At 49.2% G+C, this 14,990-nt stretch overlaps 1 protein-coding gene across 10 annotated transcripts in view; it reads right to left on the reverse strand.

Annotated features, from left to right (window-relative positions):
• GATAD2A (GATA zinc finger domain containing 2A) overlaps positions 1-14,990 on the reverse strand; it is an 83,867-nt gene that overhangs the window by 4,627 nt on the left and 64,250 nt on the right. For 9 of the 10 annotated variants that reach the window (XM_081177782.1, XM_081177777.1, XM_081177781.1 and 6 more), the window contains 7 exons: positions 13,859-13,988; positions 12,231-12,362; positions 8,751-8,843; positions 7,290-7,418; positions 5,490-5,678; positions 2,516-2,801; positions 597-889 (listed from right to left, as the gene is read on the reverse strand). In XM_081177782.1, the coding sequence (XP_081033908.1) occupies positions 597-889; positions 2,516-2,801; positions 5,490-5,678; positions 7,290-7,418; positions 8,751-8,843; positions 12,231-12,362; positions 13,859-13,988 (1,252 nt within the window). The remainder of the gene's footprint in view (positions 1-596; positions 890-2,515; positions 2,802-5,489; positions 5,679-7,289; positions 7,419-8,750; positions 8,844-12,230; positions 12,363-13,858; positions 13,989-14,990) is intronic. The other variant, XM_081177780.1, reaches the window with a different exon arrangement.

Raw genomic sequence — 14,990 nt, forward strand, 5'->3', positions numbered from 1 at the left:
ACTGAGTAGGGCTGGGCAATAGCTGGTTTGCAACATCGTGATATATTACCAGCTAAACATATACGATACATCACAATGTCTGAAATATTGTGGAGCTAGGTAGCGGCATTGGCTGGCTTCACATTGTGATTTTTGCACAGCACACACACCATGATTTGTGATATATTGCCCGGTCACAAATTATGAAACCACTATCATATGGACTTCAAACCAGTTTGGGACAATCTACCAATCTATTGCCCAGCCCGACCACGGAGCCATATATCCCACCTTTTCCTCCAAGGAGAGCTCTCCTCCTCCAGGCCTCACCCTCCACAACAACCCTGTGAGGTCGGCCAATGATCTTGTATTTCTATACCACTGTCACCTGGCACAGGTGGGGAAATGGCTCTCCCCTTGGGCCTGCAGAACAAACTAACTGGAAAACTAAGTTGGATACAGCATGCTGCTGATAACGCCAAGGTTGCAGGTTCAGTTCCTGTAAGGAAGAGCTGCCTGTTCCCGCATTGCAGGGGTTGGGCTAGATGACCCTCAGGACCCCTTTCAATGCTTCGGTTCTTATGAACTAAAAGCAAGGGAAAGTGCCGTGTCCCCACCTGCTTGAGCGAGTGGTGCTGCTGTGTGATCTGCTCGGGTTTGGTCTGGACGGGGGAGGCCGCCTGCTGCAGGATCCGCTGCTCGATCTCCTGCTCCTGCTGGAGGGCCTTGACGAAGGCAGCCTTCAGCCGGCTGGTGTGCTCTGCTTTCAGCGCCTTCTTCTGGTTCGAGGACATGCATGTCTCGCACATGATGGAGCCGCTCTTCTCCTCCCGCCACCGGCAGGTGAAGTCCGTCTTGCACTGGACGCATGTGTAGGGGTCCTGAGAGGAAGGGGCAGCAGAAACCTTGCCTGTAGGGGGAGGGAGAAACGGAGTAAGTCAGCCCAGAAGAAGAAAAAACAAAACAGGACAGCCTTTCCCCACCCCCAACCCATCAATTGCCCAAAGTTGTGGGATGCACGCAGGTCACAGAACTGCAGAGCTGGAAAGCACACCCAAGCCCTGTTGGAAATTCGCCAGCTTGCGATGCCCAGGCGGTAAGATGGCACCCGACTCTCCACCATCTGGAAGTGCATGCCTGGGGATCCTTGGACCTGGACGGTTTTCGCACACTGATACCACATCCTGTAGAAGTCTATCTGTTAAACTTTATTTGCACAATCAGAATGCGTTTTGGGAACCAAAATGCTTTCATTGCGCAGGAGCAGCCAGGTTGGAATGGGCCAATAAATATGTGGGCTGCCCCTGGATTCTTCTTTAAGTTCTCAAAGTTCTTAACCAGGCTCAAGGTTGTCATCTGAACTAGCCAGAGGTTTAACTAAGAATCAATCAGGGTCAGTCCAACATTTGAAAAATGAGACTTTAGAGCCGTCTTGCCCCCCAATGGTAACTGGACATTCCTTTCTGGCAACTGCAACCTTGGTTCAAGGAGACATTTGGTGCCTCGGTGACAGAAACCTCTGCTTGAGAGCCTCAAGGAAGGAGAGCCCACTACCTTCTGAGAAAGTCTGTTCCACTGTTGAACAGCTCTTGCCCTCAGAAAGTTCTTCCTAATGTTCAGCTGGACTCTCCTTTATTGTCATTTGTAGGGTTACCATACGTCCGGGAAAACCCAGACAGACACGTCCTCTTTTTGGAGGCCCAACATGTCAGATGGGCATTGTCAGGGAACTGCCATCAGTGCCAGAGGGAGAGAGCAAAAGCCAGAGGGATTCCAGAGAGCGTCCCGGGAGTGGGAGAGGCAGCCCATCTTCTGGGGAAGAGAATCAGCGTAGCACCAGTGGAGAAGGGGGGCAGAGGGGGGAAGCGGCGAGGCGGTCCCATGACTCCTTGCCTGGGACCAGCGGGGAGAGTAGGGGTCCTCCGCTGCCTACGCCCTCCTTGCGCAGAAGGCTTTCGCGCAGAGAGAGTAGGAGGAGACTAGGCGTCAAAGAGCTTCTTTGCTGGAAGAAGTTTAAGAAACGCCCACGGACGGATTCTGCCAGCGATTGAGTCAGCCACGGGAGAGTGGCTGTCCGGACAGGAAAGGTTCACTCAGGCAACCCAGCCAGGTGTTGGCACAGGCTTACGCACGAGCAACCCCTAGAACCATTACAGGCATGTTTTACATTTTAAAGGAAATATCTGGGTTTCTTTGGGCTCAGGCTGTTCTGCCTGCTGTGGCATTTCTAGTCATCTGAATCCATTGGTTCAGGTCCTACCCTTATTCTTACTAAATAAATGAAGTGGATTAGCAATCCTTCCATCTCCGCAGGGAATTCTGGGAGGGGAATGGGGGCGGGGTCCTCCCAACAACTCTCAGCACCCTTATCAAACTACAGCTCCCAGAATCCCTTGGGGGACACCACAGCTGCTTAAAGGGATATCACCCTGCTTTAAACGTATGCGGTGAAGGTAGCCTTGGATTCCAGTTTAAAAAGGAGAAAAGAAGGATTTTTGACGGAGGAGAGAATGTGTGTGCACATCCCTCTTCTTACCTTGAGCTTCTAGGAGGTTCTGCACCACCTCCTCCAAGCCCACCAGGTAGATGAACTCGTTGTTGGCCGCGCTGGGCAGGAAGTTCATCTCGGGGGCTGGCGGCTTGGGCGGAGGGATCTCCAGCAGCGTCTTCTCCAGCTGCTTCCGCAGCGCCAGCTTGGCGGCCGCTTGGCGGCTGGCAGGGGAGTCATTGGAGTTGACGATGGAGGCTACACTGGTGGCAGTGGCTGCAGCGTTCACCTGGGCCGCCGTCACGGCCGCACCTTTGAGCGAAGTTGGCGAGGCCTGAGGGAGCGGGAAGGAAAGAAAAGGGGTTGTATTGAGATGAGATTCCTGCATGGCAGGGGGTTGGACTAGATGACCCTCGGATCCCTTTCCAACCCCTATGATTCTGGGACTCTTATGATTCATGCAGACTGCACCGCCCTGGTGCCGTCACACTGAAATAATAGCTCATTGCTTGCTTGCTTGTTTTTAAAAGTTTTGACAGTTGCGACCAGTAATTTGATCACTGGCTGCAAAAAGGATTGGGAACAATGAGTCAGATAAAATTGCTATAAGCTCCTTTGGTGATTGGGAGGTTTAATTTGAAATTAAGCTCATTTTCCGCTGTCTCCTTTTGCCCACACCACGGATGTCAGTTCATATTGCAGGTGTATGTTCTGCATTATCTTGTTAATATTACTGCTACAAACTTGTCATGGCCTTTGGCTAGATTACAGTGCTTCCCCAACTTGGGTCTCCAGCTGTTTTCGGACTACAACTCCCATCATCCCTAGCTAGAAGGACCCAATGTCAGGGATGATGGAATTGTAGTCCAAAAACAGCTGGAGTCCCAAGTTTGGGAGACCCTGGGCTAAAATAATAATCTTAAATAGTTTTCTTGTTTTATTCATTTTTTAAAAAACAATGAAGCTGAGTATAAATTTTATGAAATAATGATATATTATCATAATCACCACCCTAGTTTATTGCCTACCATTCACCCTAAGGTCCTACAGCAGGTTACAATATCAAAAACATTTTTGCTTTATTTTGTATTTATTCCATTTATATACTGCACTTTACCCAAAGATCCTATGGTGGTGTACAACATTATATAGCATAGTAGTAATTTAAAAATCACTGAAAAAACCTGTAATAACAGACTCCCCCCCCCTTAAAAGGTCATAGATTGTTTAATGGTCAAAGGCCTGGTTTAAGACTTTAAAACAGCTTCTGCAGTCACAAAAATAAGGCAGGTTCTGAAAATATACCCCTCGGAATTCAGTAGCCAGGTTGCTCACCAGAGCAAGACGGTTTGAGCATATTGAAGGAGCATCTCCACTCCCATCGTTCAGCCTGAGGTCCACCTCCCTGCCTCAAGTGAGGTTACAGGGAACCAGGCAGAGGGCCTTCTCGGTGGTGGTGCCCGCCCTGTGGAATGCCCTCTCATCAGATTTCAAGGAGATAAACAGCTGACTTTTAGAAGATATCTGAAGGCAGCCCTGTTCAGGGAATTTTTAATGTCTGATGTTTTATTGCTTTATTATTATTATTATTATCATTAATTCTGTGGCGAGCCACCCAGAGTGGCTGCGGAAACCCAGCCAGATGGGTAGGGTATAAATAATTTATTATTATTATTATTATTATTATTATTATTATTATTATTATTATTACTACTATGCACCAGTCCTGGTCTGACTGCACTCACTACCAATTAGTTTCCAGTCCCAGTTCAAAGTGCTGGTTTTGACCTATAAAGCCTTAAACGACTCAGGACCGCAATACCTTAAGGACTGCCTCTTTCTCTATGAACCTGCCTGGACCCTGAGATCACCTTCTGAGGCCCTTCTTTGTGTACCTCCTCCTCAAGAAGTCCAGAGGGTGGCAACACAATAACAGGGCCTTTTCTGCAGTGGCTCCCTGTCTGCGGAATGCTCCCCCCCGGGAGGTTCACCTGGAGCCTTCATTATACAACTTTAGACACCAGGCAAAAACTTTGACATCCAATGCCCCTTTAAAATGTGTTTGGGGAGGGGAGGGGGATTACTGGGTTGTTCCTGTTTTTGTTTTTATTATGCATTTAGTGTTTTTTATATTGTGGTTTTATCTCGTGAACTGCCTTGAGACCTGAGGGTATAGGGCGGCACACAAATTTAAATAAACAACAATGTGTCTTCAGCATTTGTCAAAATCTGTTTAGCCAAGGTGCCAAAATCTCTGGGGAGAGTTCGAAGGCCTAGGATCTGCTGCACAGAAGACCCTCTCCCTCCCCCAGCGCCACCCCCCTCCTAAAGCATCTGAAGTCAGAGAAATCGCCACTCCGCTGATCTGGGCAGAGGGTCTGCAGAGAAGGAGGCTGCCTTTCAGACTTTGGGGGCCTGAGTTGTTCAGGGCTTTGAACACCAACATGTGCAACTTCAAACTGGACACGGACACAGAAGGCGGCCAGAATTTTAGTAGCAAGAAATTGGAAAAACAGAACAATACCCAACATGGAAGATTGGCAAATCCTAATGGTAGAATATCTGCAGCTAGCGAAAGCGACAGGAAGAGTAAGAGGCCAGCCAAAACAAAAAGCCTTTAAGGATTGGAGAATCTTTAAAGAATATTTAGAAAACTATGGAATAAAAGGAAACATCTTGGCAGAATTAGACTGATCCCTATATTGTATAAATGTAAGTTTGTAGGGAGGTAAAAAGAAATTATATAAGAAATATGTAACAGTAATGGATAGACAAAGTACAGTGAGATAAATTGGAAGTCAGTTTTAAATTTCTTTTCTATAAATTTTATAATTGTGTTCAATACCAGGAGTATATACAGTGGTATATACAAACTGGACATGGAAGTGAACTGGCAACCACTGCAGCTGTGTTATATAACACAAGTTATATAACATATAAATGGGACCCCAGCCAGCACCACCTGGCTGCTGCCTCTTGGGTGGCGCCTGCCTGCCCCCCCCCCGCTCTTGCAGCTCCTCACCTGTGGGATGTTGACCAGGAGGCTTGCGTTGGGGACGTTGGCGACGCGGATGAGGCCCTGCTGAATGATGCGCTGGCCCTGGATCTGCACGCTGGGGACGGAGGCCCGCGGGGCCAGGAGCAGGGGAGGGGGCCCCGAGCTGGAGTGCTGGCGGATGTTGTGGATTTGCTGGGGAGACACAGAGATGGGCTGATATAGATGGGATCCGAGGGGGGATGGAAGAGAAATTTTAGAAGAGGGGGAGAGGAGGGTGACAGCCAAGGGGGAAGAAGGCAGAGAGGAAGATGGAGCAATGGGGGAGATGCAGAAAGGAGGGGGGAATAAGAGAGCAAGAATATTAACTTCTTTTTCCCTTTGAAGACAAGAAATGGCAGAAAAACTGATCCTCCACTTATAACCCAGCTTTTCCTCAGGGAGCTCAAGGTGGCATACATAGTTCAGAACAACAACCGTGTCAGGTTGACTTGAGAGGAGATAGGATAGCCATCTTCAAATATCTGAAGGGCTGTCACACAGAAGAAGGAACAAACCTGTTTTATCCTGCTCTGGAGGGGAGGACTCAAACCCATGGCTTCAAGTTACAAGAAAGGAGATCCCAACTAAATTTCAGGAGGAACTTTCTGACGGTGAGAGTTGTTCCCACAGCGGAGCAGACTCCCTATGGAGGTTGTGGACTCTCCTTCCTTGGAGGTTTCCAAGCAGCGGTTGGGTGGCCCTCTGCCATGGATGCTTAAGCAGATTCCTGCATTGCAGGGGGTTGGACTAGATGACCCTTGGGGTCCCTTCCAACTCTACCATTCTAGGATTCTATAGGTTGGCTAGGTTGAGATAGGCAGTGACTGCCTCCCCGCCCCCTGCCAGGGAGCTTCATGGCCGAACGTGATTTGCAACCTGGTCTCTCCTGGGTCCTGAAGTGACCCTCTCACCACTGGTTCTCCAGGGGACGATTGGGCCACACCACAAGGTTGGAAGCTGACATTTCAGCCTTTCCCCATCTGCCAAACTCCCAGTCATAATGAAACACCCAACTGAATCCCACCAAGATTTAAGAGCATGGAGTTATCCATGTCCTTTGATTTCATAGAATCATGGAGCTGGAAGAGACCCACAAGGGTCATCTAGTCCAACCCCCTGCAATGCGGGAATTTCAATGGGTGTCCTCTGAGCAGGGCTAGCAGCTGATGCATCCCGATGTCTGACTGAAGCGCCATTTATAGCAGGAGCCCACTACAGAATCACATACCTGTAGAGTTGGAAGGGATGCTGAGGAGCACCTAGTCTAGTTCAACCCCCTGCAAGGCAGGAATATGCAAGCTGTTCCATACAGGGATCGAACCTGCAACCCTGGCGTGGTCAGCACTGTGCTCCATCTAACTCAACACTCTCTACACCAGAGCTTTTCAAACCCTTCATGTTGGTGACATGCTTTTTAGACATGCATCATTTCGCGACACAGCCATTCAGTTTCACCAGTAAACTGGAGGTTCAACTAACGCTTTTTGCAGCCCCAAGAGGAGTGTAGGGAGTGTTTGTGCAACACACCTACACACTGCAGCTGACACACTAAGGTGTTGCGACACAAAGTTTGGAAAGCTCTCCTCTACCCTGACGGACGGTGGCTCCCCCAGGGTTTCAGAAAGGGGTCCCTGCTTGGAGAAGCTGCCGTAGACTGAACCCGGGACCTTCTGCCTGCAGGGTGCACGCTCTGGCCCTGAGCTGCAGCCCCAACTGAGCCCTTCAAGCTGAGGCTGTGGGGGCGGAAAGAAAACGGAAAGCACAAGGTGGAGAAAAGCAGCTCACCTGTGCTCCTCTCACCAGAGGAGGCATGACTATCTGCGTGTTCTGCTGAGAGCCCAGCTTCGAAGATGCCTGCTGCCCTCCGCGGATCAACGGGGGAGGAATAACAGTCCCGGGAATACGCGAGGAATTCTGTATGGCATGAGAAGAGGAGACAAGGGAAGTGAAGGAGGAAGTCCGTTCTATAAGCACCCCACCCACCGATGCATCATTTGTCGCCAGAATCTTTGCTATATTCTTAAGGAGGCCGTGAAAACAGACCAGTGATTTCCAAAACGGACTAAAGAACAGCGTTAGGGCCAGTGTGGTGTAGTGGTTAGAGTCGGGCTAGGATCTGGGGAAGACCAGGGTTTCTCAAACTTGAGTCTCCAGCTGTTGTTGGACTACAACCCCCATCATCCCTAGCTAGCAGGACCAGGAGTCCAAAAACAGCTGGAGACCCAAGTTTGGGAAACCCTGCTCTAACCACACCACACTGGCCCTCACCCCATGGTCGCTGACAAGGCACAATCACAGGGTTGTTGTCAGGGAATTAAACAAAGAGAGGGAGAATCATGTAATCCACCTAGAGTTCCATGGAGAAAAAGGGGGGATATAAATGCAGCAAATAAATAGATTCTCTTGGGGGTGGGGGGTGATGTCTTTCTTGCCCCAGAACCTCCAAGTAGGCTGCCTGTTGCCCGTCTGGGGGTGAGTGGCTGGGGGAGACTTAAGGTCCCAAGAGTCAGCCTCTGGGGTGTCTTTACATTGGACTGAACCCAGCAGAGGCTTCTTCCTGTTGTTTCTGAATAAGCAACTCCCCTGGCCTCAGCCTCCTTCAGCTTCTGCAGGAGACTTCCTGTACTGCGCTACATTTGAGGAGACTCAGTCAATCCCAATGCAGAGAGAAGGTGTCTAATTCTTAACCGCTGGTTGCTTAAAAAGAAGAGGGAAGGAGTGAAATGTGGCGGCTTTGTAATTCAGGAAAAAATATATATCTGGGGAGCACCAGTGTAGATTTTGGTTCCCTTGCTGTTGAACAGCTTTGGATTTCTGTCAGACCTGCAAACTTGCACTGTTCTGTTAGTGTGAGCAAGATCTGCTTCCCAGTCCCCCCAATAAAGAGCACAGAAACTGACCTGCCTATGATTCAAGCAAGGCTGCATATTTGCTGGTCTGAACCAACTTGCAAGAGGTCTCATCTGCTGGGATGGTTATGGGGCTATCTGTTTAGCCCATTTTAGTGTTAACTAAGTTCTAAAATCTTCCTGGAGTTTTTAACTGTGTACTGACAAATGTATTTTTTTACTGACTGACGGTCGAATAAAATGATTGATTGATCTGCTGGGATGGATCTGGAAGAGCATTCGGGCCAGCAAACTGCCTTCCCCTCCTTAACTTCCTCACCCCCCCCCCCCGCAAAATGCACACACAGCTTTGCTTCCAGTTCTGCCGTGTGCAGGCGGCTCCCTTGCGTGTACTGACCTGGAGGAGGGCTGACTTGCTGGAGGCGATGCTCTGCGTCCCTCGCACCAAGGGTGGGGGAGTCGCTGCGGCATTTCCTGAGGAGCCGGTGGGCTACAAGGAGCATCAGCCAAAAGGGGCACGTTGCAGGGGGTCGGGGGGGGGGGAGGGGAAAGAGATCAAAGAGAGATCAATTAGGGAACAGACAACTGAAAATCCTTGGGAGTGTTGCGGTAGTTGGCTTCCCCACCTGCCCATACCCAGCACTCTCGCTTCCTGTGTCCTGGGGATACAGAAACTGCCTTGTATTGAATCAGACCATAGTCTGTCTAGCTCAGATTTGTATACCCTAAACGACAGTGCATTCAAATAATCCATCAATTTTTAATGTATGTATCTATATCTATATCTTTATCTATATCCACATCCATATATATATATATATATAGCCAAAGGCCTTCACAACAAACAGCAGAAAGGCTTCCCTGTAAAACCACACAATGCAAGTCTATAAAAGTCTACAGCGTAAAAGTTTACAACATAAGATTTAAAATTACAATGCAGTAACATAGCTGGATTTCCCATCTTCCGTGTTCCCATCTTCCCAGACTGCTGGGGGCCACTAGGAGCCGCTGCCCAACATCTCGAGGGTAACAAGTCCAGGGAGGGGGGTGGGCAGGGGGGGGGGAGGCTCCTCGGTCCCTACAGTATTTTCTGTAGAGCACACCCGGCTGACACCAGCAACCAACTGTATGTCTTGCTGGGATGCCTGAAAGCAGAAAGCAAAGTGGTAGACTGCTGCTGAATAGGGAAGTTCTGTTTGGCTTCTCAACAGCCGTTGACGGCTCCAAGCCTGGGATGGGGCACCCTGTGGCCCCCCCACTCCAGATGTGGTCAGGCTCAAGCAGCCCCCACACAGCCAGCTCTTAGGGATGCTGAGAGCTTGAGGCTGGTGGACCCTGAATCGCCACAGGTCCCCGTGCTTGCTCCAGAGGGAGGGGTGGTGTGCCACTGCGTTTAGAAATTAGCCTATTGAAATGTTGCTCCGCCCACTTCTGCCCCCAGCCCCTCCCACCACGGCCACGCAGGGCCCTCCCCACAAGGGAGCGTGGTCCTCAGGCTTAATCCCTGTACCCCACCACTAAAAGAATTACTTTAAGCCACTTTCCAGAACAACATCTCTATTTGCCTGTTGTTGGGGGGGGGGGTGGAACTGGGATAAGTCTTTGAATGTACTGTTTATCACACTCAGTGGAGCTTACTTCTGAATAGGCTTGCAAGGGATTGGGAATATTTTAAACAAGGGGCATCCAAGGGTGAAGCAGGGCAATCTTTATTCTAGGTGACTTCACCCAGAAGGTTTTTGCACCCAGTGGCAGCGTGCGGCCAAGAGATTCTCTCAGAGACTTCCGGGTTAGCGCGAACAGCTAATGGCGGATTCCCTCCGAGCTCCGGAGGAAATCGGCTCCGCTGGAGACGGGTCATGCCGCGACGGCATCGCGGGGACCCTCAAAAACCGCAGGCGCAGATGCCTGCGGACCTGGTGACTCGGTGGGCACCTTAAACGCCCCCTCTGACCCACGAAGAGCCTTTTTAAAGGCTTCGGAAAGGGTACGGAGAGCGGCGCGGTGCTGGGAGTAGACCGCTACTCCAGTGGAGCGAAGCCGCGTGCCATGGCTGAAGAGCGCTGACTTTTCCCCCTGAATTCGGCTGGAAAAGAAACAACCCGTGAGTAAAGTGGAATTGGGACTTTAAAATAGTTATCTGTGAATTCGGTACGACCGGGGTGTGTGTTAAAGGGAAGTCCGCACCCCTCCTCTTGCAGACGATCTAAAGCAACAATAGAAGAACTAAGCTGGAGAGCCTACCCTTTGCGGGGTGAGTTAAAAAAGACATTAACTTCCAAGATTTGGCAAAAAGAAATTTTGAGCTGGAGTGAAAGAGTGGAATTTTAAAAGTTTTCTTTCTGTTGTATACAATCCCCCCTCCCGGGCCCGGGAGCGTCCTGTGTTTTGAGCTTGTGGAAGAGGAATACGGAGTTTGACAGCTGTCAAAGCTGTCAAACGGACAGTTTAAAGCTGAAAAATTGTTATCTAAGATCCCTTTGGATTAAAATGAGTTACAATTGAACTAAAATCGTTGGAAACAAAGTAAGAATAACAAGTCAGAGGTTTGTTGGAGAAAGATTACTAAGTAACCAGATTCCCTCTAGGGGGAACTCTGTGACATTACAATGGCTGTGGATGGAAAGTTACTAGTGGAAATTGAAAGAATGTTTTATTTGGTGGGAATCTTACAAGAGCAAAGTCTGGCTATGAATAAACAACTCATGACCTTGACCTCTGGAATAAGCAGCTCTGCTGAATGTATTGAGGACCTGAATGAGAAAGAATCTGCAGCTGAATCGGAAATGATATCTCAAGAAGTGGAGGAGACTAAACAAGGAAAAGAGAAAGCAAAAATGGAAAGTACCAACCAGAAGCTTACACCAGTGGAGTATAAGCAAGGAGACTTTTGGATTACATCGACTACAAATCTGCGAAAGATGCAAAAGACGAAGGAGGAGGCCCTTGGAGTATATGGAATACAGGAACTTAAAATAAAGAAGAAATATGATTGGGACCTCCATTCTGACTCTGAAGATGCATGGCCCGTGGAACTTTTGCAGCAGTTGTTCCTAAATACCCTTGCGGGAAGTGAACCTGGTTTGATGGGGACAGAACTCCTTCGAGATTTGATGACCAACATAAAGGACTACCAACAAGACCGGCGGAGAGGGACTGAAAGAGACTTGAAAGCCTCGGATGTGAGGAATCCAGGCTAAGAACTGTTGTTTTGGACATGTATTGGGGAAGGGACGAAAACCGGGGATGGGAGGGAGGGAAGAATAGAACTTTAAAAACACTCAGGACTTTTGGGTTTAGTTAATATGACTTTTATACAAGACAAAATGGGAAATCGATGGAAGAGAATTTGAGTCCAACTTAGAAAAAACTTATTTTTTATAGAAGAGGTAATATTAAGATGATTAAGAGGAGAAATAATAATTTGCTGACACAATCATGGGAATTGGGATGCATGAAGGGGGGTGGGGGGAAGTCAAGGAACAAGGTTAAGAAAGCAGGATTTTCTGAAACTATACATGTTTTTGTCTTTGTCTTTTTGTGTATGTTATGTTTATATAAAAGGTGAAAAACCAATAAAAAATTTTATTAAAAAAAAAGAGATTCTCTCAGAGGGAATGCAGCCCTCGATGGGCTGCTCACACCTGGCCTACAGTGTTAGAAACTCATAAATAAGAGCTAGGCACCAAATGGCTCCTTCAACCAGGGTTACAGTCGCCACAACAGAATGCTTAGTTGCCAATGTGGGACCTGACGGCTCAAAAGTCAATGTGACTGTTTGGTTCCTGAAATTCTTGGGACACCCCACCCACCCCCAGCGCACAGCTGCCTTGGCGATCCACCGCAGAGTAGCCGGCAGCAAGCGAAGCGTTCTCACCTTCTGAGCCGTCGCCTCCTTCTGTATCTGACTCTGCCGCAGTTTCTTCAGCAGGACGAGTTTCGCCTCCTCTAACCGCAGCTCCTCCTTCAGCTGCTTGATCATCTGCTCCCTCTCCTCAGGGCTGCTCTTCTGCAAGAGGGAAAGGGGGCTTAATTCTCCAGTTAGGGGGGTTGCCAAAAGGGTTGACGTTTTGGGGAGGGGTCTACAGGGAAGAGAGGCGACAGCAATGGGGAGGTAAGGGGTGCAGGACTGGCTCCAGCTAGCAATGGATCCAGACCTCCCTCCTCCCCTCCTTGCTCTATGGGCCCCTTTGACAGGTGGGTGGGGCTGCTCACCTGTCAATCACCTGCCATTACGGATGCCCAGTGACAACGTCACCTTTTGTTTTGCTTGCCTGCAGGCGTGGTTTGGGGACAGCACCTGCAGACTGGAACTGTCACATGTGGCATGTGACTTAATCTCAGGGTCATGGGTTCAAGCCCCACGTTGGGCAAAAGACTCCTAGATCGCAGGGGGTTGGACTAGGTGACCCTTGGGATCCCTTGCTACTGTACAGTTCTATGCGATGAAGCAGGCGCCTTCACCGATCCCTTTTCAGCACTGGCTAAAAACATTTTTTTGTTTAGACAAGCCTAGTCAGATATTTAGAAAGCTGGTGTGAGTTTTAATCTGCTTGCAGTCTACTGCATTTTAGCTTTTCAAATATCTTATTATTGTTAATTTTTCTTAGTGATATTATTTTTCGATAATAAAACAGTGTACAGTGGAACTTCAGAAGCCAAACGCCTGTAAACTTGAACGTTTTGGTTCCTGAACGATCAAAAACAGGAAATGATTTTTCCGGTTTTCTAATGATTTCTGGAAGCCAAACGTCCAGAGCAGTTTCCCGCAGCCAATCGGAAACCACGCCTTGGAAGTCTAACGGACTTCCAGACGGATTCCGTTTGACTTCCAAGGTAAAGGTAAAGGGACCCCTGACCATTAGGTCCAGTCATGAAAGACTCTGGGGTTGCGGCGCTCATCTCGCTTTACTGGCCGAGGGAGCCGGCGTACAGCTTCCGGGTCATGTGGCCAGCATGACTAAGCCGCTTCTGGCGAACCAGAGCAGCGCACGGAAACGCCGTTTACCTTCCCGCCAGAGCGGTACCTATTTATCTACTTGCACTTTGACGTGCTTTTGAACTGCTAGGTGGGCAGGAGCAGGGACCGAGCAACGGGAGCTCACCCCGTTGCGGGGATTCAAACCACCGACCTTCTGATCATCAAGTCCTAGGCTCTGTTTAACCCACAGCGCCACCCGCATCCTGACTTCCAAGGTACGTCTGTATAAATTTTGGCACCCAGCCTGAGTGGGCTCCAGCTGCCCCCGAGGGTAAAGCCCCAGAGGCTGCAGAAGTCAAGGCAAGCGGTGACTGGGTGAGTCAGAGTTTTAGCAAAATGTGCGAGGATGAGGGGCAGAAGAGATGTACAAAAAGGGATGGCTTGTTTCAGCGCCACACCCAAGGAAAAGTCCCAGCGGAAGACAGAACAGGAGGAAGCAATGAAAATAGAAAGCTCACAGCCGCCTGGCCCGAATGCACCGAGTGAGGAGAGGCAGCTACGTTAAGGCAAGGGCTAAGACTTACCATCAGCACCTCTGTGCTGGTCTCCTTTAACGGGATTTTTGTCAATCCATTCATTCTTGGGCTCGACGGCTCGTTGTCCGATAGTACTATTACATCGGGCGAAGGGACCCTCCTCTCTCGCTTGACGTCGCTGGAGGAGCCACCCCACACACAAAAAGGAAAGCAGAGAGGAGAGAAGAGAATAAATAACAGTAAATTAAGACAACACAGTGAAACAGTTCCAGCTGGCTGTTGTTCAATTAACACACCACCTTCCCCAATGTATGTCCTTCAGAGAGGCTGTTGCGCTTCATCATCCCTGACCACTAGTCATGCTGGCTGCTGGGAGATGGAGTCCAGTAGCACCCAGAGGGCCAAAGGTTTTTCGGTCCTGCAGTAGGAAGAGGCATTCCCCTTTCTCAGGAGAGAATGGCTCTTCGAAACGGAGGCATTCCTCCACCTCTTGTACACAGCAACCAAACTTTTCAGGGCACTGTCCCCCCTGATCCCATAAACTCACCCCCCCTACCCTGAAGAAGCATCGTTCAGAACAGCGGTTTGCACAGCCCACTGAAGCAAACAACACAATCAAATTCAGCAACAACAGGGTGCACATTCATTCAACATCCAACTGAAACTATTTAGTTTGACAAAATCGATGAACTTGATCCAGGGATGCTGGCTTTTCGACAGCCATTTATACCTGCTAGGCAGTGGCACTGCCCACTTGGAGAACCACTGAAGTACAGAATGCTCCTTCTGAGAGCAGGGATGGGGCGCCTGTGACCCCCAGATGTTGTTGCACTATAACTATGTCCATCACCACTGGCTGTTGGCTGGGGCTCTAGGTTTCGGAAGGCTGGCCAAACATGCGGACTAGTCTTTGGAGGGGAGACACCAATATTTTTATTCATTTATTACCAAATGTACATCTCCTTCAAGGAGATTGAGATGGTGGGTATGGTTCTTGCCACACGTACAAGCACTCCTCATGGCATGCCTGTGAGTGTGACTAGCCCAAGTTGCAGGGCAGAGTGGGGATTCGAACCCAGGTCTCTCAAGGTTCTGATACTAGGAGCTTCAAGTTCAGCCCAAACACTTAGATCAAGTGTATAGCATCTAGATCAAGGGAAGTAATAATGCCACTGTATTC

Source organism: Podarcis bocagei, assembly GCF_964188305.1.
Source record: "Podarcis bocagei genome assembly, chromosome: 18".
NCBI classification, from domain to species: Eukaryota; Metazoa; Chordata; class Lepidosauria; order Squamata; family Lacertidae; genus Podarcis; species Podarcis bocagei.